At 37.8% G+C, this 22,248-nt stretch overlaps 1 protein-coding gene across 1 annotated transcript in view; it reads right to left on the bottom strand.

Moving 5' to 3' along the window:
• The window catches only part of TTN8 (Structural maintenance of chromosomes (SMC) family protein), a 54,594-nt gene that overhangs the window by 24,434 nt on the left and 7,912 nt on the right, over positions 1-22,248 (bottom strand). The window contains exons 6-11 of the mRNA XM_088128389.1: positions 15,778-16,044; positions 15,082-15,352; positions 12,150-12,274; positions 9,790-9,899; positions 9,600-9,707; positions 9,396-9,535 (exon numbers count right to left, since the gene is read on the bottom strand). Of these exons, the coding sequence (XP_087984515.1) occupies positions 9,396-9,535; positions 9,600-9,707; positions 9,790-9,899; positions 12,150-12,274; positions 15,082-15,352; positions 15,778-16,044 (1,021 nt within the window). The remainder of the gene's footprint in view (positions 1-9,395; positions 9,536-9,599; positions 9,708-9,789; positions 9,900-12,149; positions 12,275-15,081; positions 15,353-15,777; positions 16,045-22,248) is intronic.

Genomic DNA, 22,248 nt, shown 5'->3' on the forward strand with positions numbered 1-22,248 from the left:
CCTCCCCTCCTTCTGGAAGTCACTTTAACAGGACATCCTTTTAGGAACGAGAAAGCGATCCTTTCGCAGAACTTCATGCATGCTTTCTTTTGGAATACTTGGAGAGAACGGAATCAACGCACCTTTAATGATAAAACTCTCCCTTTTGACAGTTATTTTGATGCTATAGTCTATAGTGTCATTACTTGGTGTAAATCTTCCCCTATATTCCACCATTATAGTTACACTTCCCTCCTAGCAAACTGGAAGTGCTTCATGTAATCCTCTTTTGAGGTTTTTGTATCCCTCTTTTGAGGTCTCTTGTAATTTCACTCATCAATGAAATTGTTTCTTTCAACAAAAAAAAAAAAAAAAACTTCAAAGTCTTCAGTTCATCATCTACCGCATTTTTCCACTGTGGATTGCTCATAGCCTCTTGAATGGATTTTGGTACCTTATTGGCTTCCAGATTGAGAGCCAAGGCCTGAACTGCTAAAGATAAATGACTATAACCAATACATCGAGCAATTGGATGTTGAGTACACGATCTCACACCCTTCCTAAGTGCAATAGGGAGATCAAGATCATTAGTATTGTCTTGAGGCACAAGGGTAGATTGTTCAGTACCTAAGGACGAGATGGATTCATGACTTTGCTGTTGAGGCTGTGGTGGCTCCACTCCTCTTTGAACCGTTTGTCGCCGAGAATAAACAAGATTCTCAGGTTGCTTGTCACTTTGATTTGGGTTGACTTGATCATCTTCATTATTACAGGAAATAATAGGAACTGACTCTTCTATCTGATTAATTGGGACGATCGGGATAGGTATTTTTGGCTGAGGTGACTCGGTATTTAGACCATCAATCTCAGGTATTTTTGACTGAGGGGACTCAATTCTGGTATTTAGATCGTCAATCTCCCCAAAATTTCCATCAAGACTACTTGTAATAGGCTTAGTCTCCCCCCGAGGGGAATTTAGGGAGAAAAAAGATTGAGACTCAAAAAATGTGACATCCATGGTAGTGTGAAATTTATTGGTGAATGGACAATAGCATTTATAGCCTTTTTGAGTAGGAGAGTAACCAAGGAAGACACATTTTATGGCTTTTGGCTCCATGTGCTTAAATTATGTTGCAATCTAATTTCTGTTCAGAAGTTGACTCATGATTTAAAGTGTCAAGCCTTGTTCACTGACTCTAAGTGTTTGTTTCAGGACTTGATAACGGGAACGACGATTGGCAATGCTGATGGCTTTGAAGGGCTCTACTACTTCAGAGGACCAAGTCTAAGAAACCACCACTCAACCCAAAAGCTTAAGCTAATGGGTTGAGTAAATTTAATTCATTTATATGGATTCTAATACTCTCCCTCACTTGTGGGCTTGGAAAACAACCTCAAGACCCAACAAGTGAAAATCATAATAAATGGGGAGGAAACGACTACGCAGGGGTTCGAACATTGGACCTCCCGCTCTAATACCATAAAAATTAAGGATAGAGACACCAGAGAGACATACACGAGAAAAGAGAGAAGAAATAAATTCTCAAATTGATTGATCAAAGATGAGGAATAGAGGCACTATTTATAGGTTACAAGAGGAAACAAAATCTAGGAATAACCTTCCAACTTCCCTAACAAAAAAGGAGATTTATTTGCTAAATTTAAACACAAAATCTAAACAACTTTAAAACAACTTCTAACTAAGTCCACATAATCTTAACTTCTAACTAATTCAACATTAATTTTATATTATTTTTAAGTTATGTGGCATTTCTTTCCCTTGTCTCTTTCTCTTTCTCCCCTTCTGCTCCTTCTCCATATCCTCCAACCATCACTCTTCCAAATCTATCTTTCTTCTCCGTTTTCCCACAGATGTCTCCATGACAATGCTTCTATTCCTCACTTCCCCTACTCTTCTCTTCCTTCTCTCATTTTTTATCAAGGATCAAATGGAGGAAACAAAAACTAGATATTTTTGCAACACCAGTTTGGTAGTGGGAGAGAATCCAGTAATAAGTAATCAACCCAACTTAAAACTATTTTGAAAACAGAAAAGTAATTGAAGTTTAGCAAACTTCAAACTCAAAAACCATCCAGAACAACAAAGATCAGACTCTATAACCCAAATGACCAATTTGAATTTGATGACTTTTCTTCCAATAATTTCTGAAAGATCAAAACTTGTGAAGACCCATGACCCAGAATGCTAGAACCTCTTCTAGAATCTAACAGTACTTGGAGCCCAGACAGCTCAAATCCATGACTTTCCTTATCTTGTGGTGTGGAGATGGGTTGATGTGGTTGGCAATGGCGGAAGAGGAGGCAGAGAGGTTCTTGGCTTCGTAATAAGATATGAGCTTGGTCTTTCCGTGCTGCTGAAAAGATTTGATAGCGTTGTTCCAGTAGCAGACGCCCTGATCCTTCAACGTCTCGATGGCACTGATACTCGCCGACACAAAGCAAAGGCTTATGCCGCTCTGTTTCTGGTTGCTGCTAATTAATTCAATCGGTGTAAAAAGAAGTTTTTTTGGGAGGGTGCTGCTAATTCAATCTGTGGAAGTTCTCCACTTTCCCCTCTCTTCTCCTCCTTCTCTTCCTCAAAGAGAGAGGAAAGTGAGGAACAGAGATATTGATGTAGTCAAAGATGTCCTTGTTTGAGTTATAAGGTTGTAAACGTGGCTGGTAGGTTATGATCATTTGTATTTTTCCTTTTACTGCACAGTAACTTGAAGTTACTGTTAGTTTGTTATTTCAGAAACCTCTATAAATAGGTTTCTGCTCCTCATTAATAAGATCAGATTACATTCATCTTAAAACCTTGTGCAAGATTGCATTAGTTGGTATCAGAGCATATGGCAACAGTGTACTCACCATACAGCTATTACTGACTTCCCTATTGTTGATGGCTACTTATTTAAGGACAATGTCCTATGCATTCCCCACACTTCCCTTCGAGAGGCTATTATAAAAGATGTACATGCTGGTGGTCTAGCAGGCCACCTAGGCCGCGATAAAACTACCGAAATAGTTACTGCCCGCTTCTTTTGGCCACAACTCCGAAAGGATGTCGCCAACTACGTTAACCGATGCTTTGTGTGTCAAACATACAAAGGCACGACTCAAAACACAGGACTATATACACCTCTCCCAATCCCCAACAACATTTGGGAGGATTTATCTATGGATTTTATACTTGGTTTACCTCGAACTCAAAGAGGATTTGATTCAATTATGGTTGTTGTTGATAGATTCAGCAAAATGGTTCACTTTTTGGCCTGTAAAAAGACATCCGATGCGGTCTTTATAGCTACCTTATTCTTCCGCGAAGTAGTTCGCCTTCATGGTATCCCTTATGGAAGAAGTTTGATACCACACTAAAGTTTAGTACAACTAGTCATCCTCAGACGGATGGCCAAACAGAAGTAACAAACCGTTCTTTGGGCAACTTACTACGATGTATTAGTGGTGACCATCCAAAACAATGGGATTTGTCATTAGCTCAAGCGGAGTTTGCTTACAATCATATGAGGAATCGTACGACAGGGAAGTCTCCGTTTGAGGTTGTATATACTAAACTACCTCGATTAACTATAGATCTGGCTAATCTCCCTTCTACTATTGATTTCAGTTTAGAAGTTGAAGAAATGGCAACTCGAATTACGGCGCTCCATGAAGAAGTCCGCAGCCACATAGAAGCTTCGAATGCGAAATACAAAGAAACGGCAGACAAGAAGAGACGGCTAAAAGAATTTCAAATTGGGGATCTTATCATGATTCATTTAAGAAAGAGTAGATTTCCAGTTGGAACCTACAACAAGCTTAAGAAGCGAAAACTGGGTCCTTTTACAGTGCTTGAAAGATTTGGAACTAATGCATACAAAATCCAACTTCCTGCAGATTACAACATCAGTCCGGTCTTTAACGTGGCAGACATCTATTCCTATCATGCTCCAGATGACTTTTCCTTGGCTCAATAACTCGAGGACGAGTTGTTTTTTTGGGGAAGGGAAATTGATGTAGTCAAAGATGTCCTTGTTTGAGTCATAAGGTTGTAAACGTGGCTGGTAGGTTATGATCATTTGTATTTTTCCTTTTACTGCACAGTAACTTGAAGTTACTGTTAGTTTGTTATTTCAGAAACCTCTATAAATAGGTTTCTGCTCCTCATTAATAAGATCAGATTACATTCATCTTAAAACCTTGTGCAAGATTGCATTAGATATCCATGGAACGGTGACGGTCGGAGGAGCAATGGAGGAGGAGAGAAGAGAGAGAGAAAAGGGAAAAGAAAAGAAGTGCCACATAATTTTAAAATAATATATATTGACACATCATTTAAATTGCCAACTTAGCAATGTCATATCACTTTTCCGTTCGTCAACTAATAGTTAACTTTACTTAAGGACCATTTAAAACTATTTCCTAAAAGTCAGGGACCAAACTGTCGGTTTTTGAAACTTAGGGACCAAATAGAAACCTATCCTCAAACTTAGAGACCAAAAGCGTATTTTACCCTTTCTAATATTTTTTTTCTTATCTTTAACTGTTAATTGATAATAAAAGAAAATAACTCTTACTTACTTCCAAAGAATTGATATAAGACTATAAATAGGAGCTACAAAGAAGAAAATAAAAGAAATCCTAATAGAGGATAAGAAAACACTTACCTATTGGAACAAGGAAACCTAACCTACTAAAATACAATAGGAAATTAAAAGATAACAATATAAGTTAACACTCCGCCTCAAGCTGGTGAATGAATATTTTCTATTCCCAGCTTGTTAACCAAATGCTCAAAGTTGTTGTTGTTCAATCCTTTAGTAAGGATATCTGCTATTTGATTATTTGTTGGTACAAATGGAGTCTATATGAGACCGCCCTCTAACTTCTCTTTTATGAAGTGTCTATCAACCTCAACATGTTAGGTTCTATCATGTTGAACTGGATTATGTGCAATACTTTTTTTATATAGGAAACTGCACTTTTCGTTAAGATAAATGAAAAATAATACAAAAAAAAACGGGCATATAAAAACAAAAGCCCGCAAGGGGAAACCCTAGCTATAGAAAGGCTTCCAATCCAAAAGAATGTAACCTAATTGATAATTGAGACAACCCCATAAAGAAACGTTAAATCTCACAAGCTCCCAAACTGTCTCGCTATCTCTCTCCACCCCCAAAAAATTCTACCATTCCTTTCCAACCAAATTCCCCACAAGATTGCAAAGAAACAAGCTTGCCACAAAAACCTCCCTTTCTCACTAAACGGAGAAGCCGAGAGCACTTCCTCCACCATAGCCCCCCAATTTCTATTCTGGACCCAAGAAACTTCAAACATCCCAAAGAACTGGTTCTAAATCTTCTGGGCAAAATTGCAATGCCAAAGAATATGATCAAGACTTTCAGAGTGTTGCTTGCAAAGAACACACCATTGAGGACCCAAACAAGAAGAAGAATGCTTTTGGATACGATCCACGGAATTGATTCTCCCAAGTATGACCTGCCATACGAAAAAAACTTAATCTTCTTTGGGATTTTGACTTTTCAAAACGAGGCAAACACAAGGGCAGTCGAGGAAGGATTAGAGGAACACAAAATTTTAAAGAAGGAACTGCAAGAGAAACCCCTAGGAGTAGGGGCCCAAACACGGACATCCTTCCTATCCCAAGAGAAATGAACATCAGAGAGAAGATGGAGCAACTCACTCACTTCCCGAGACTCTCTGTTAGTTAAAGACCGATTGAGACCTAAGGAAATAGATAGCCCTTCCACCCCAAAGCCAAAAGCATCGAGGCCACCGAATGCAACCTCCTGTCTGATAAAAGAAAGAGACGAGGAAGTAAAGAACAAAGGGGCTTTTCTCTCACCCAATGGTCCTCCAAGAACTAAGTGTCATAACCATCTCCAACCACACAAGACAAATATTGGGAGAAGAGAGGAAAGCCCGAGGATAGGATTCTATGCAATATTGATGGCAGATTTATTATCAAAGTAAAGTTTCAAAGGCAATTTCCATGGAATCTCAAACATTCTAAAATAATCTTTATCCATAGTAATTCGCAGATGTCCATTTCTCTAAATTCCGCTTCTGAGCTCGATCTTGCAATTATATTTTGTTTTTTACTTCTCCATGTCACTAAGTTTCCACCTAAGAAAGTACAATAGCCATAAGTGGATTTTCTATCATCTATCAATCTTGCATAATCTGCATTTAAACTTCTAGATTGAGTTTCTCGCCTTTCTTAAACAGTAATCCTCTCCCAATGGAATTCTTCAAATAGTGAAGTATTCGGTACACAGCTGGAAGATGAACTTCTTTTGGACTAGGCATAAATTGACTTACGAGTCCTACAACATACGCAATATCTGGTCTCGTATGAGAAAGATACATTAATTTCCCAACTAACCTTTCCTTATTTACAAGAGGACACTCTTCAGATGCACATAATCTATGGTTTTGATCGATCGACGTTCCCATTGGTCTACTGCCAAGCTTTCTTGTTTTAGAAAGTAAGTCAATCACATATTTATGTTTTGATTGGAATATGCCTTGTTTAGAATGGGCAACTTTTATCGCAAGAAAATATTTCAGCTTTCCTAGTTCTTTTAACTTCGAACTCTTGGATTAAAGAATTTCTTAATTTATCTTGTTCGTTATTATCATTGCTAGTGACAATAATATCATTGACACAAACAATCAATGTTGTCACTCCCCCTACAGTAGAATGTTTTATAAACGATGTATGATCTCCTTGACTTTGTTTATAGTCTATCTTCCTCATAACTTGAGAAAATCTACCAAACCATGTCCTAGGAGATTGCTTTAATCCATATAACGCCTTTTTTAGTTTACAAACTTTATTTCCTGCTTGCTCATACCCAGGTGGAATCTCCATATAAACTTCTTCAAGATCACCATGCTGAAAAGCATTTTTTACATCATATTGTAACATGTCTCATCCATGATTTATAGCAAGAGATAGAAGTATTCATACTGTGTTTATCTTGGCAACAGGCGCAAAAAAGATAATCAAATCCATATGTTCGAGCATATCCCTTAGCAACCAACCGTGTTTTTGTACCTCTCAAGTGTTTCATATGCTTTATACTTCACAGTATATATCCATCGACATCCTACAGCTTTCTTATCTTTAGGCATAGTAACAAACTCTCATGTTCTATTTTTCTCTAAAGCCTACATTTCAATATTCATTGCTTGCCTCCATTCTTCATGTTGTATTGCCTCCATTTATGTTTTTGGAATATTTATCTGAGTAAGTTTAACCATAAAACTTTTGTATTGCCTTAAAAGTTTGTCATATGATACAAAGTGAGACAATGGATACTGAGTACAACTTCGTTTTCCCTTCCTTAAAGCAATCGACAAATCCAGGTGTGACTCATCATTAGCAAATATTGTAATGTCTAACTCATCATTAGCAGATACTATAATGTCTAATTCATCATTAGCAGATACTATAAAGCCTGATTCATCATTAGCAGTTACAGTGATATTTGATTCATCACTGATTCTTTTCTTGTCAATTTCAGTTCCAAAGATATGTTCAAGCTCTTGAACTTGCTCATCTTTTACGGTGTTCCTTCTTGAATAAACCTGTAATGGTATAGTAGTAGAAGGGTTAGATGGTCGTGGTGAGGTGTCTATGGGTGGTAAAAATGAAGACGATTGACTAATGTTAGGGTAAATATAAATAGGGTTTGGTACAGGTGATGGTAAAGGATTTGATACAGGAAATGTGAGTTTAGGAATGGGCAAATCCTTATCTTCCAACCATTGTAAGGTCCCTTTTCTTTTCAATGTGGGATCCTTAACATGCCTCCACAAGGTCGTGGCTCTTTTGGCTCATCGATCATGGCCAGATCCCATTTTATGGACCAGATGCTCGTTTGAGCTTTTGGGCTCTGATACCATATTAATATTTATGGGGTTCCATCTTGAAACCAATTAGCTATGAGAGGAGTAGCCCACATTTATTATTAACCATTGTAAGGTCCCTTTTCTTTCAATATGGGATCCTTAACAAAGACAAGTAGTGACCAGTATATATGGAACCAACAAATTCGGTTGGTTCGCTTTTGGGAACAAGATTGTAAGCAATCGTGGCGCGTAGTGGAGAAACATTCTATCTTCAAAGTTAGAAGTGGTGTACGTATTCTTTTTTTGGCACCATCGATGGTTGGGGGACTCAATACTAAAAGAACGGTTTCCTACTTTATTTCAAATTTCTTCGGCCCCTTTTATCTCAGTTCATGAGGCTTGGGATTCATGCTCTTTCTTCTTGGAGAATTGAAACAAGAAGAAATCTTAAAGATGAAGAATTTGGTGATTATTTAATACACTTATCAAGTTTAAATTTATTTAATACACTTATCAAGTTTAAATTCAATTATCTTGCAAGAGGAGGAAGACCAGTTGGCGTGGAGTTTGGCGTGGAGTTTGGAATCTTCAGGGTCTTTTCGGTTGCTTCTTTATGCAAGCCTAGAAAGCAATCTTTCTTGATGACAAATGATCAATGCTCTAGGCTATGGCGAACGAGAAGTCCAAAAAGGGTTAATATCTTTTCTTGGATTCTTATTAACGGATAAGTCAACACAGCAGAAGTTCTTCAAAAGAAATCACCACATATGCATTTGCAACCATCCATTTGTGTTACTCAGTTGATGTTCAGTCCCTTTTTATCTCCTAAAGCGAGCCTTCTTTGGGTAAATGGTGTCAAAGCTATCATCTCGGAGCTTTGGTTTGAGAGAAATCAAAGGATTTTTGAGGAAAAAAGAAGACCTTCGATGGAGCGCTTCAACTTGACTAAGTTTAAAGTGTCTCAATGGTGTGCTCTATCCGATCTTTTTTGCCCATTATTCTCCAAACATGATATATGCTAATTGGGGGGCTTTCCTTTTCCCTAGTTAGATATATATAGGATGATACTTTGTCTTTTTATTTTTACTATTTTGGACTGTATCTCTTTATTTTATGTTTTTTCACTCCCGTGGGAGTTTGTATCTTTGAACATTTTATGTTTCTTTTCATTTATCAATGAAAAGTTCATTTCTTATTAAAAGAAAATAAATGTTTATATATATATATATTCCAACAGAAACATTCACTGATGGTATTAAATATAACAAAAGAGGGACACTAGTGAAAGGGGAGGATAGCGATAGCCAAACCGCATCCCATAGGAGGTCACAGAAAACTCCCCCATTTGGATAGAAAAGAATTCAGACTATAATTTTGAAAGGAAGAGATAATTTTACACTGCGACACAGCCAAGTATGTTAGCCAGTAAAAAAAAAGCATATTGTTATCCACACAAAAACATAATTTATGATAGAAAAAAAATTCTGATTAATTTTTCTTTTTGATGAAAGTATAGATAGAAAAAATCAGGTAATTACCTTCTCAATCTCTGCATACTGAATTTTTTTCTCAAGTCCACTAATTCTCCCAGATTTTTCAGACTCCTTTACTTGCATCTCTCTGATTGATCCAAGTTCATCTAGCTCTGATTCATACTGTTCTTTCTTTTTCTTGAGTCCTACAATACAGCAAGCAATTTGGTAAAGTTCCAAAAGACATGAATCAGTGAATGGATTGAGTACCTTCAATCTTTTTATCGTCCCATTTGTTTGACCTTGCTTCCATGCCACCACTAGTACCCCCAGTCATTGTGCCAGATTTCGTAAGCAAAATCCCATCAACAGTTACAACTAGTTCAAGCATAAACAGATGAAGCCATAAGATAAACCTGATGCACAATCAAAAATAATTTAAAATTGACTAAAAAGTTACCTTTATGCCTTTCTCCACTCCAGCTCAGAGCCTTGGCTTCATCAAGATCATCACAAACTAGAGTATTTCCCACAGCAAAAATAATTGCCTTCTCCAATATCGGATTAAAAGTGTGATTGGTTAAGCATACAAACTCATAGAATTTTCTCGCCTATTACCCACTAGCAGTTTAGAATTACCAGAATATGATAAAGAAACGACAATCATAAATTGGTAGTGGATTTTCATTTCCTGACCAAAAAAAAAATGCATTTAAAATTATTTCAGGGGAAAATTTCAGTTTTTTAGCCGTATGATCAGCACAATGAGTCAAATTTAACCTTTAAGGTTTTAATTTTATAGAAACGAACCCTAAACTTAAGTAGTGTGATTAATACCCAACCTTTTTCTTTTTTTCTTTTTTTTTTTTGTGAAAGAAACAATTTCATTGATGTATGAAATTACAAAAGCCTCAAAGGAGGATTACCTGAAGCACTTCCAATTGGCTAAAAGGTATGTGTAGCTATAGTTGTGAAACATAGGGGAGGATTTACACCAAGTAATGACTGTAAAGACTATAGCTTCAAAAAAAATTTCAAAAGGGAGAGTTTTGTCGCTGAAGATGCGTTGGTTGCGTTCTCTCCAAGTGACCCAAAGGAAGGCACGCATAAAGTTCTGCCAAAGAAGAGCTTTCTCTTTTCTGAATGGGTGTCCGATTAGAGTAGTTTCAATGAGGAGAGGGGAATCTGTTGGCAGAGCAGTGTACCAACCAAATGTGCTAAGGATGAGGTTCCAGAATTTGGTTGCAAAGAGGCAGGAGACGAAGAGGTGCTGTTTCAACATGGGCAGTCCTAGTCCCCCTTCCAAAATCGACTGCTGTGTAATATTCCACTTGACTAGGTGTATCCCATTAGCATCTTTGTTGCCTTTTCAAAGAAAGTTTCTAGAGAGGCTTTCTAAAGTGTTAGCAACTTTAGATGGTAAATGAAACAGGGCGAGATAGTAGGTAGGGAGATTTGCTAAAGTAGCTTGTATAAGCGTGTGTCGGCCACCTTTGGAGATGTAGGAATTTCTCCATAAGAGCAATCTTCTCTTCACTTTTTCAACCAATGGATCCCAAAATGTCAGGGATTTAGGCTTACCATGTAAGGGCAGACCAAGATAGAGAGAAGGCCATGATCCCTCCTTGCAATGGAATCTGGATGCAAGGGCAGCAAGCCCACTGCCAGTTAAATTAATTCCCAAAATTTCGTCTGATTTCTGATGGTTGATTTTGAGCCCAGATGCCTCTTCGAAAAGCCGGCTGATGCCGGCTGATGTTGAACATATTATTGAGGGGGTCGTCATCAAAAGTGGAGAAAAGGATTGTGTCATCTGCAAACTGTAGATGGTGTATGTTCAAGGAGTTGTTACCCAGATCAAACCCCTTTATGAGGTTGTGGTGAGCTGATTGTGACATTAGACGACTGAACACATCAGCTATTAAAATAAAGAGAAAGGGTGATAAAGGGTCACCTTGACGCAAGCCTCTAGAAGTGATGATTTTGCCTCTCGAGCAGCCATTGATTATGATGGAGAAGTTTGCAGAAGATATACAACCTCGAATCCATTTTCTCCAAGTAGATCCAAACCGTTTAGCCTCTAGGACAGCATCAAGAAAGTCCCAATCTACACAGTCAAAGGCCTTTTCAATGTCCAGCTTCACTACCACTCCTTTCTTTTGGCGTCTCTCTCAATCCCAATCTTCTATGAGCTCATTGGCAATCAAAGATGCATCAAGAATTTGCCTCCCAGCCACAAAGGCTGATTGTCCTTTTTCTTTTTTTCAAGATTTGTAGATAGCTGTATGAGCGTTCTTGTAACTAGATAAGATTATTTCTATTAATACCAGTTTTTCTAGTTCTTTTGTATGCTTTTTAGCTTCAGATTTAGGAATTTTGATGGTTTACCTTCTTAATTTTATGGCTAGCTTCAGAAATTTTCATAGTTGGGTTTTGGTATTTCTATGACTTTGACTTGCGGTGTTTTGTACGTGGAATTTTGTAAGATTTATTAGTTGGTTCGTAATTAATACTTCAATTTTATTTTCAAAAGTATTAATTTCTACTTATTCAAGTTTTGAGTAAATTTTGATCAAATTAAAAGTTTCAAGTTAAAAATGACTCGTTAAGCTATGTACCAAGGTAAAAATGTTTTTTCCTCATTTAAAATATTTTATGTAACATTGAGTACTTTAACTTAACACACAGTTATGTACCCAGACGTCGGTGAAAAGGATAATCTCCAAACATAAATCAGAAACAAGGAAGAAGGGTATGAAACTGGAAAGTAGACAAGTGTTTCTGCTCCAGTGTCCAAGAAACAGAATCACAGAAGGATATTGGATAACATCAAAGACCAGCTTCGCACTACCACCTAAAGCACGCAATCTCTCAATGATGGGCTTTACACGAACTGACTGAAGAGGTATGAATGTTTGAGGAGGAAGTTTTTGTTCTTTCAAATACTGCAGGAAAGCCAGGAACCTAATTGCATTTAATACAATGTAAACCAAACCCCTTGTATCAAAACTAATAAAGGTACACCAAATTTGATAACAATGGCAGGCAAGTTTTTTTTTAAACAAGATACAACTTTTCATCGATGGAATGAAAAGGAACAATAAAATGTTCAAAGATCAAACTCCTGAAAGAGTGAAACAAAAAGAACAAAAATAAGAAAACATATAAAACAAATTACAGAAAACAATGGCAGGCAAGTTAAATACAAAAAACTGCAAGAGCATTGAGATCACAGATATAATTTATCATCTAAGGTAGAAATCAAATAAAGGAAGAAAATGCAGCACCAAAGATTTTCAAGAACATGTTGAAGATTTTAATTCTATTTAGGAGAACTTCTAAATCAGAACTTGTCTATATTCTTCTTACTATGGCATGAACAGCACTTTGCGTTTAACATTACTTCTAAATGAGTGTTATATTTTTGTTTGAAAAATAAAGAAGAATTTCTCTTCCATCATAAGTTCGTTTGATATCCAGACATGTAATCTCATAAATTAACAGATTTAATATTCGTACACACCAAAAAAAAACCTGTAATCCAAATAGATCATTTAGATTTTATGTTTGTTTCATTGGGAATGCCCTGTAAAACAGGGAAATCTATTGCTTGCTGACAACCATGACTTAGAAAGTCCAGTGCTAAAAAGAACTGCAAAGCAACTAACTTATCAGAAAAATAACATTGAGCTTCATCAGTTTCCCCACTCCCTCCGCACAGAAAAGGTCCATCCTTGGACTATGCTGCCAAATTCAGTCATCAGGAGGAGAGCATTTCAAACGAAGGTGAAGCTTCTCAGATTCCAACAATGTAGAGAACTTCTGCTTTCAATTCAACCCCATGCAGCAAAATAAAAGAGGCCTTAGTATGGCAAATCTGTACCCCATTTCTCAAATTTAAGATAAAGTCTACCCACCGCACACCAGCCTATCGAATAGTTGAATGCACCAAATCTTGGCTTGATAGCATCCATGCATAGAATAGTTGCTTTGTTGGATTAGAAGAGATTTAAGGATAAAACAGGGCCCAGGTTTTCTGGAGAGCTAAAAAAATCGTGTAGAAAGGATAATGTTAGGATAACAAAAATCCATGCCACCTTTCTGTTTGGTAATCATTTTTTCCATCAACAACTTTGCTAAGACTTTGGGAGATGTTCAAAGTTTTCTCTGTGGCCCCTGGAGGATAGAAGATTTTGTTTGTCAATAAGTCCATTGGCTTTTTTAGGGTTTTTCATGTAGTATGTTTCTTCTTTTTTTTTTTTTTTTTTTTTGAAAACTAGGATTCGGAGCTTTGCTCCCCTATACCCAGGGGCACTCCGCACCCGTCCCAAGGTCCGGATCCGGGAGACATCAAGGGTTTTTGGTATTAAGTTCACCAGAAGATTCGAACCTAAGACCTCTAAGCCAGTACAACCAAGAGACCACAAGCCCTTGTCAACTGGGCTGCCCCTTGGGAGCTAGTATGTTTCATTTTATTTAATCAAACTTTTTAGGAAAATTATAATTTTTGTTCTCGAGGTTTGAGTTAAGATTTCACATGGCCCCTAAGTTTCAAAAAACAACATTTTAAGTTTCAAAAAGCAACGTTTTAACCTCTAGACATCGAAATTAATTTCAAATTGATCCCTAAAATCATTTTGAAATAGTCACACTAACAGCAAACTAGCTAAATATATTAAAATAAGTGAGACGAACAAAAGCATTTATCCTGGGGAAGGTCAAGACTTCCACAACTACTACTATTGTTAACTCCTTCCCCCACCACGACTTCCACTAGGTTCTTCTCAAAGATGTAACTAATGGAATTATAAAGCAGCCCACTATGGCCTACAATACAAGAGATGGCAACACGGGCAGGGCAAGGAGGCAGCCAGACATGGTGGCATTGGTGGCAAGGTTGGAAGAAGGAAGATGCCAAGAAGAGAGAAAAGAAGAATAAGGTGACAAGAAACACCTTGCCGCATAAAGCTGAAGGCTAATTTCTAAAGGTTGAAGAAAATGAAACCCTTTGTAAAATATTAAAGGAGTGGAATGGGCTTCGGATGATAACATGACCTATTTTCTATTGGAAGTAGAAATGTAAAATAAATTTATATATATAAATACATCAATTTGGCTCAGTTCAACATTAGAAATGTTAAACCAATAACTGAACTGATGATCATTAGAATGCTCAAAAGGCAGACCCAGCTTTTCACCTTTTCACCTTTTTCTTCCTTTCACTAAAGATCACTCCTTAGGCCTCCGTTGGGCTTTTTAACACTGCACTCAACCATTGGACTAAGGAAAGCTCAATGGACATGGCAAACGATTTGTACACTTACAGATTTTGTCAAAACAACTTGACTGTCATTGGCCTCACTATGTAACACAGTCTTGAATGTTTATATTCAATGTGGCAAAAATCAACAAGGAACAGCACACATGATAAAGAGCAAGGGACGAAGAAGCTACAAGGAAACCTCATAAACTCCAACAAACTACAATAGAGCGGGGAAAGAAAAGGGGTAACAACAGTGAGAGAAGTGAGGAAGCATGAGCGAGTGGAGGGCACCATTACTCTCCACCTCTTTACATCATCAAGATGGTGCAATGATCATCAGATAAAATAAGCATGTAGAGTAGCTAGCACACATGGAAAAATATTTAAAAAGAAATGCTCAGCAACGAGAAGCTTAATAATCAAGACAAATAAAAGGTTAAGTATGTTTACACTAGGAGCAAAAAAGAGGGGAGGGGCCGAAATGTGTACCTTAATACATTCTTTTCCTGTATGTTCATCCTCAACAACCACTGCATCCATAAATTTACCCATTGCAACAGTAACAGCCAGGTTGTACTTCTTCTGTGTCGGACGACAAAGATCAGTCATGCGACCATGAACTCCTTGAAACAGCCGTTTCAAAGTTTCAACAGCTTGAGATAATTTAGCATCTCTTTCATTTTCATATCTATCAGCCTTCAGTTCCCGCAGTTGGTTTTCAATTTCTCCAATTTTTGACTTTAGGTTTTCATATTTATTCCTGGATCAAGTTTAAGAATCAAATATAACATCAGATTTTTTTTTAACGAGATACAAATTTTTCATTGATGGATGAAAATGAAGAAAAATGTTCCGAGATACAAACTCCGAAAGGGAGCGAAAAAAGATTAAACAGCTAAATAAAGAACAAATCTCCAAAAAAATATAAGAGAATAAAATATTAAAGAACGAAACGCCTAATATCTTGAAAAAACGACAAGCCAAAATAATCAAAACCACTTCCTTCAACTTAACAAAATGATGCCTAATATATTAATGTAAGATTTTTTTGTTGTTGTTGCTCGACATTTAAGTAGATTATGCTAACTGAAATATGCAACAAAGAACAACCTATATAACCAGTGTCCAGAAAGTACCTTTACAGACTTCATCAACAGTATGAAAGCTATAACTAAAATACTTAACCTGACATCTCGATGCTGATCTTTTATGGTATGCAAATCCTTTTTCAGATCTGCAAGATCGTCCTTATGTCTAACTGAACTATCAAGAATCTTCCTCAGTCTTGTTCGTATCTGCTCCTCTTGTGAATCCAGTTCTTTCACCCTGTTACGTAATTGTTGACAGTTCTCTTCCAAATTCTTCTGAGCTTCAATATCAGCATGTTGTTGCCTATCTAAAACCTCCTTTTCGTCTCTTAGTTTTGCAGTTTTCATCCCAGCTTCCTCCTTGCTGCAACATTAAGAAACCAATTACCAACTACAACAAAAACTAAGGGGAAAGCAACAGATGGAATATAAGGAAAGCCAAAGGTCAATTTTTAGGAAAATACGCCAAACTTCTATATAATGTCTCATATTTTTTATAAAAAAAATTAAAAATCAAGAATGGTTGACGTGGACGGCAAAAGGGAAACCAGCTAAAATGCCAGGCATTAAGTATATTGCTGTAGAAAGTAGAAATAATATATTCAAAATAGCATCACTAAAAACGGCTCACATCAAGTATGTTGCTGCAGGAAATGTTACATAACTCCTTCCCCCAAAAGAAAAATTCTATCCTCAAAATAGCATCACTAAATTTGATCATCAAACCCCCAGTAACCAAGAATCAATCAAGTAGGGAGTGAGTTGCAATATCTCATGCTTGACCAAGTGTAGAGACCATTCCTCAGAAGAAGATCCACCAAAGCAAGTGTTGAGTAAGCCATACAATCCCAAGCCTAAAAAAAATGTTCTCCTGTGTCCTCCCTCCCCCCTTCGAGGTATGGTGTTGACTCCATGCGCACCCGCACCTTGTTCTTTTTGCGGTCCATCCGGGGGTATGTTTAATCTTTTCATTGGCCATGGCTTTCCATTGGCTGATAGTAAAAATTGAAAACAAGTCCTTCTCTTGCTCTTTCGATTAGAGGTACAAGGATAGGGTCATGTCGATACACGAATTTCACCTTCATTGGAAGTTTTCCATCTCTTTAGGAGAAATAGTGGTTAGGGGTGTTCAAAAAAACCGACAACCCGAAGAAACCCAACCAAACCGTAAGGGTTGATTAGGTTAGATAAAGGCTCGATTTGAGTTGGGTTGCAAATTTTGTGAACCGAACGATTCGATTCATGGGTTCACTTAAAAACAAATCGGTCAACCCGAACTGAGCCGAAATTATTGATATATATATATTTTTTAATTATATAACTACTTTCAATCTTAGTCATCCATTTATTTTTAATCTCAACCCTTCATTTCCTCTCCATCTTATCTTATTCTTAGGGTTTCAACATTTTGTTTCAATTTCAAACTCACGAGACTGTCTTCTTCTTTCATCTTTGTCTTCTCGTTTTCTCCTCTCCCCTCTCGAATCTTCATTGCTGACCATCGCCCACAAACCTGTAGCCGTGACACACGTCTCGTCGTTTCCAGGAAGCAGGTGCAAGTCCACCAACCACACTTGTCACCGCCGTGAAGCATATCTGCATCTGCTCGTCGCCCGTAGCTGTGACCCACATTTATGCCCGTCGCTGTCTTTTCTTTATAAGAAAAAGTGAAAATGTATTCCAAATCAAAAGAAGCCCAAAAAGGCATGGACAACCTAAAGGTGGAGGGTAAAAGGAACCCTCTCCAAAGAAGCTATACAATCGTAGACTTCCACTTCCGTAAAATTAAAAAAAAAAAGTTGTAGTTAAAAGAGGTCTTCTTATGGATTGATGCCCACCAAGAAGTTGTATGCTTTACATTCACACAAAAAGAGTCTAACAGAGCTGATTTGTCCTCGAGAAATCTACTATTCCTCCCTCTCCAGAGTAACCAAAGAAGACCCCTCGCCGCGCAATTCCAAAGGACGTAAACTATCCCCTTTAGCATCGAGCCTCCAAATCCTTCTGTTATAAAGTCATCTATCTTCCTTGGGGGACAAAAGTTGAAATCTAATAGAGATGCCACGAAGTTCCATGCTCGAGTGGCAAAGGGGCAATGAAGAAAAATATGGTCCACCGATTTTTCTTCCTTTAAGCATGTTAGAGTATAGATATTAGGTCAACCTTGTATATTTGTCTATATATATAGACTTTAATAATGAGAATACATCACATTGGATTCTCTCCAACCTTAGTCTTTACATGGTATCAGAGCTCTAGGTTTCTTCTAAAATTTTTGTGCCCATTAGGGTTTTGATGCCCATTAGGGTTTTGTGCCCATTAGGGTTTTGTCCCTCAGGGTTTTTTTCATTGCTATCCAACACAACTCACCGCCGCCGCCGTCGACCACCGCCGCCGCCGCTTGCTAATTTGCCAACTGTTTTCCGATTGCTGTTCGTAGGTTTCGTCTCACCGCCAATCGCCGTCGCATCGCCGTGTGCTTTCGTCACCGCCAGTCGCCACCCGTCGCCCTCGCCCCTCTGGTTGTCGTGGTAGCACTTGGGCTTTCTAGTTTCAGAAAACACCTAATTCGGTTTGGTTCCAACCGTTTGATTCATCTGTTTTGTTTGGTTCGGGTGGTTTGGTCTGGTTCTGTCGTTTTGTTCAAATAAGTTCGTTTGTTTGTTATGGCTGAGAAGAAATCAATCATAACTTCTGAGGTGATCCCAATGATATCAAAAATCACAGAACACAAGTTGAATGGATCAAACTATTCTTCATGGAAAATCAATGTTCGTCTTTTTTTGCAAAGTATTCATATGGACGATCACATAACTGAGGATCCGCCTAAGGATGAGAGCAAGAAAGCTTGGTTGCGGGATGATGCTCGACTGGTTCTGCAGATCAAGAATTCGATCGAGGGTGACATTATTGGCTTAGTCAATGAATGTGAGTATGTTAAAGAGTTGCTTAAATATTTAGAATTCCTTTATTCTGGAAAGGAAATGTTAGTCGAATATTTGAAATCTGCAAGCGCTTCTACCAACCTGAGTTTAGTGACCAATCTCTTACAAATTACTTTATGGAACACAAATGAATTTATGCAGAGTTTAATGCATTACTCCCAGATAGTAATAATGCAAAAGTTTGGCTTGCCTAACTAGCAGTTATCAGTTTTCTTCTTGGTCTTCCACCTAGATTTGATGTGGCCAAAGACCAATTACTCACTGGTTTGGAAATTCTAGCTTTAGAGGAGGCATACACTCGAGTACTTCGAGTTGAGAAGTCACAACTCGTCTTGTCATCTAAGTCTAATAGTGCTTTGGTTGGACATAGTACAAATGCAAACAGAGGTAATACCTACCAAGGGAATTCCACGACTTCGAACGCTCAACGTTCTAGTGCTCCAAAATCAAATTCAGGAGATATTATTTTTTGCAATTATTGTCATAAGCATGGTCATACAAAACGAGAAGGTAGAAAGCTATTGAATAAAGGTCAGAAAACACAATTTGCCCATGTTGCATCTACTCCTGATAATGTTGGCAAGTTAGTTACAATTCCTGCGGAAGAATTTTCTAAGTTCCAACAGTATCAAGAGTCATCGACGGCATCGTCCTCTAATCCGATTACCGCCATCGCGGAGTCTGGTAACACCAGTAAATGTCTTATTTCCTCCACATCAAAATGGGTCATTGACTCTGGTGCGACAAATCATATGTCAAGTAACCCTAACTTATTTGCTAATTTCTCCTCATCTGCATCTTTGCCTGATGTTATCATAGCAAATGGCACAACTTCTCCTGTTCTTGGCTCTGGCGCACTTCATCTTTCCACATCCCTTTCACTAACATCTGTCTTAAATTTACCACAATTTTCTTTTAATTTGATCTCTGTTAGTAAACTTACTCGTGATCTCAATTGTTGTGTCTTATTCTTCGCTGGTTATTGCCTATTTCAGGATCTTATGACGAAGAAGACTATTGGTAAAGGGCGTGAATCCAATGGCCTCTACACGTTTGATACACAAATACCTACAGCCACTGTTTGCACTCGAGTGCCAACTCCTTTCGAAGAACATTGTCGTTTGGGTCATCCATCTCTCTCTATGTTAAAGAGTCTTCGTCCTCAATTTCATAGTTTGCATTCTTTAGATTGAGTCATGTCAATTTGCTAAGTTTCATCGTCTTAGTTTGTATCCTAGAGTCAATAAACGAGCTACTACCTTTTTTGAATTAGTTCATTCTGATGTTTGGGGTCCGTGTCCTATTGAGTCCAAAAGTGGGTTTTGATACTTTGTTATCTTTGTCGATGATTTTTCCCGTGTAACTTGGTTATATTTAATGAAACATCGTTCTGAGTTACTTTCTCATTTTCGTAACTTTCATGCTGAAATTCGAACTCAATTTGGTGGCTCTCTTAAAATTCTACGAAGTGATAATGCTAAAGAATATTTTTCTGGAGCTCTTGGCTCTTATTTGAGTGAATATGGTATTCTTCACCAATTCTCTTGTGTCGATACTCCGTCTCAAAATGAAGTTGCAGAAAGAAAAAATAGACATCTTCTCGAAACAGCAAGAGCCTTAATGTTTCAAATGCATGTTCCAAAACATTTTTGGGCCGATGCTATTTCGACGCCTTGCTTCCTGATTAATCGCATGTCTTCATTAGTTCTTAATGGTGAGATACTTTATCGTCCTCTATGTCCTATGCAACCTTTATTTCCTATTAAACCTAAAATATTTGGTTGCACCTGTTTTGTTCGTGACGTTCGCCCTTAGCTCACCAAATTGGACCCCAAGTCCTTGAAATGCATTTTCCTTGGTTATTCTCATGTTCAAAAAGGGTATCGATGTTATTGTCCTGATCTCAATAGATATCTTGTCTCTCCCGACGTTACATTCTTTGAAGATACTCCTTTTTCATCATCTTTGAGTACCAGTCAGGGGGAGAGTTCACGAGAAGATGATGACTTTCTTGTATATTTCATTGTCTCTCCTTCTACTTAAGAGCTTCCTAGCAATACATCTTCCTATGTGCCTGATCTTTCTCTTCCCACCATTATTCAAGTTTATTCTCGTCGGCAACCTCCTACGGACTCATGCCCTATACTAGCAGCTTCTTCGTCCGAGGATCCAGGAACAAGTGATGACCTTCCAATTGCTCTTAGAAAAGGTAAGCGTAAATGTACTTATTTCATTTTTTCTTTTGTCTCATATAACCATTTGTCCTCACCTACTTGTTCGTTTCTTGCATCCCTTGAGTCTGTATCTGTTCCTAAAACTGTTCATGAAGCTTTGTCTCATCCTGGTTGGTGGGCCGCTATGTTGGAGGAAATGACTGCCTTAGATGACAATGGTACTTGGGATTTAGTGTCTCTTCCTGCAGGAAAGAAACCTATCAGTTGTAAATGGGTGTTTGCTGTTAAAGTCCATCCTGATGGATCCATTGCCCGTTTGAAAGCTCGCCTTGTTGCTAAAGGATATGCGCAGACTTATAGAATTGATTATAGTGATACTTTTTCTCCGGTTGCTAAATTGACTTCTGTTAGGTTATTCATTTCCTTGGCATCTAGTCACCATTGGCCGTTACATCAGCTTGATATTAAAAATACCTTCCTCCATGGTGATCTTCAAGAGGAAGTGTATATGGAGCAACCACCAGGTTTTGTTGCTCAGGGGGAGATTGGAAACGTATGTCGTCTTCGTAAATCCTTATATGGGTTGAAACAAAGTCCACGAGCATGGTTTGGAAAATTCAATCGGGTGGTTGAGAACTTTGGAATGAAGAAGAGTAAGTCGGACCATTATGTCTTCTATAAACAAACTGAGTCTGGTGTTATCTTACTGGTTGTATATGTTGATGATATTGTGATTACTGATAATGATTCATCAGGTATCCTATCACTCAAAATTTTCCTTCATAGTCAATTTCATACGAAGGATTTGGGAGTGCTGAAATATTTCTTAGGAATTGAGGTAATAAGGAGCAAGAAGGGGATTCTCTTATCACAGAGGAAATATGTACTTGACCTATTAACTGAAACAGGAAAGTTAGCTGCTAAGCTGCGTAGTACCCCAATGATACCTAATTTACAACTAACAAAGGAAGGAGAGTTGTTGAAAGACCCTGAAAAGTATAGGAGATTAGTAGGAAAGCTGAATTATCTTACGGTTACGAGGCCAGACATAGCTTATCCAGTCAGTATTATGAGTCAGTTTATGAGTTCTCCTACGACTGACCATTGGATCGCATTGGAACATATTCTATGTTATTTGAAAGGTGCTCCTGGACGTGGTTTGTTATGTAAAGATCATGGTCATCTTAATATTGAATGTTTTTCAAATGCTGATTGGGCAACTTTTAAGGAAGATAGAAGATCAACCTCAAGATATTGTGTATTTGTCGGAGGTAATTTAGTTTCTTGGAAAAGTAAGAAACAAAATGTGGTATCGCATTCGAGTGCTGAATCAGAATATAAGCTATGGCACAGTCGGTGTGTGAATTAGTATGGATACATCAGCTTCTGACTGAATTGGGATTTGGCATCACCACTCCAATGAAACTTTGGTGTGATAATCAAGCCGCT

The sequence above is a fragment of the Momordica charantia genome (assembly GCF_013281855.1).
Source record: "Momordica charantia cultivar OHB3-1 chromosome 9 unlocalized genomic scaffold, Mcharantia_2.0 BLBB01000009.1, whole genome shotgun sequence".
Lineage (NCBI taxonomy): Eukaryota > Viridiplantae > Streptophyta > Magnoliopsida > Cucurbitales > Cucurbitaceae > Momordica > Momordica charantia.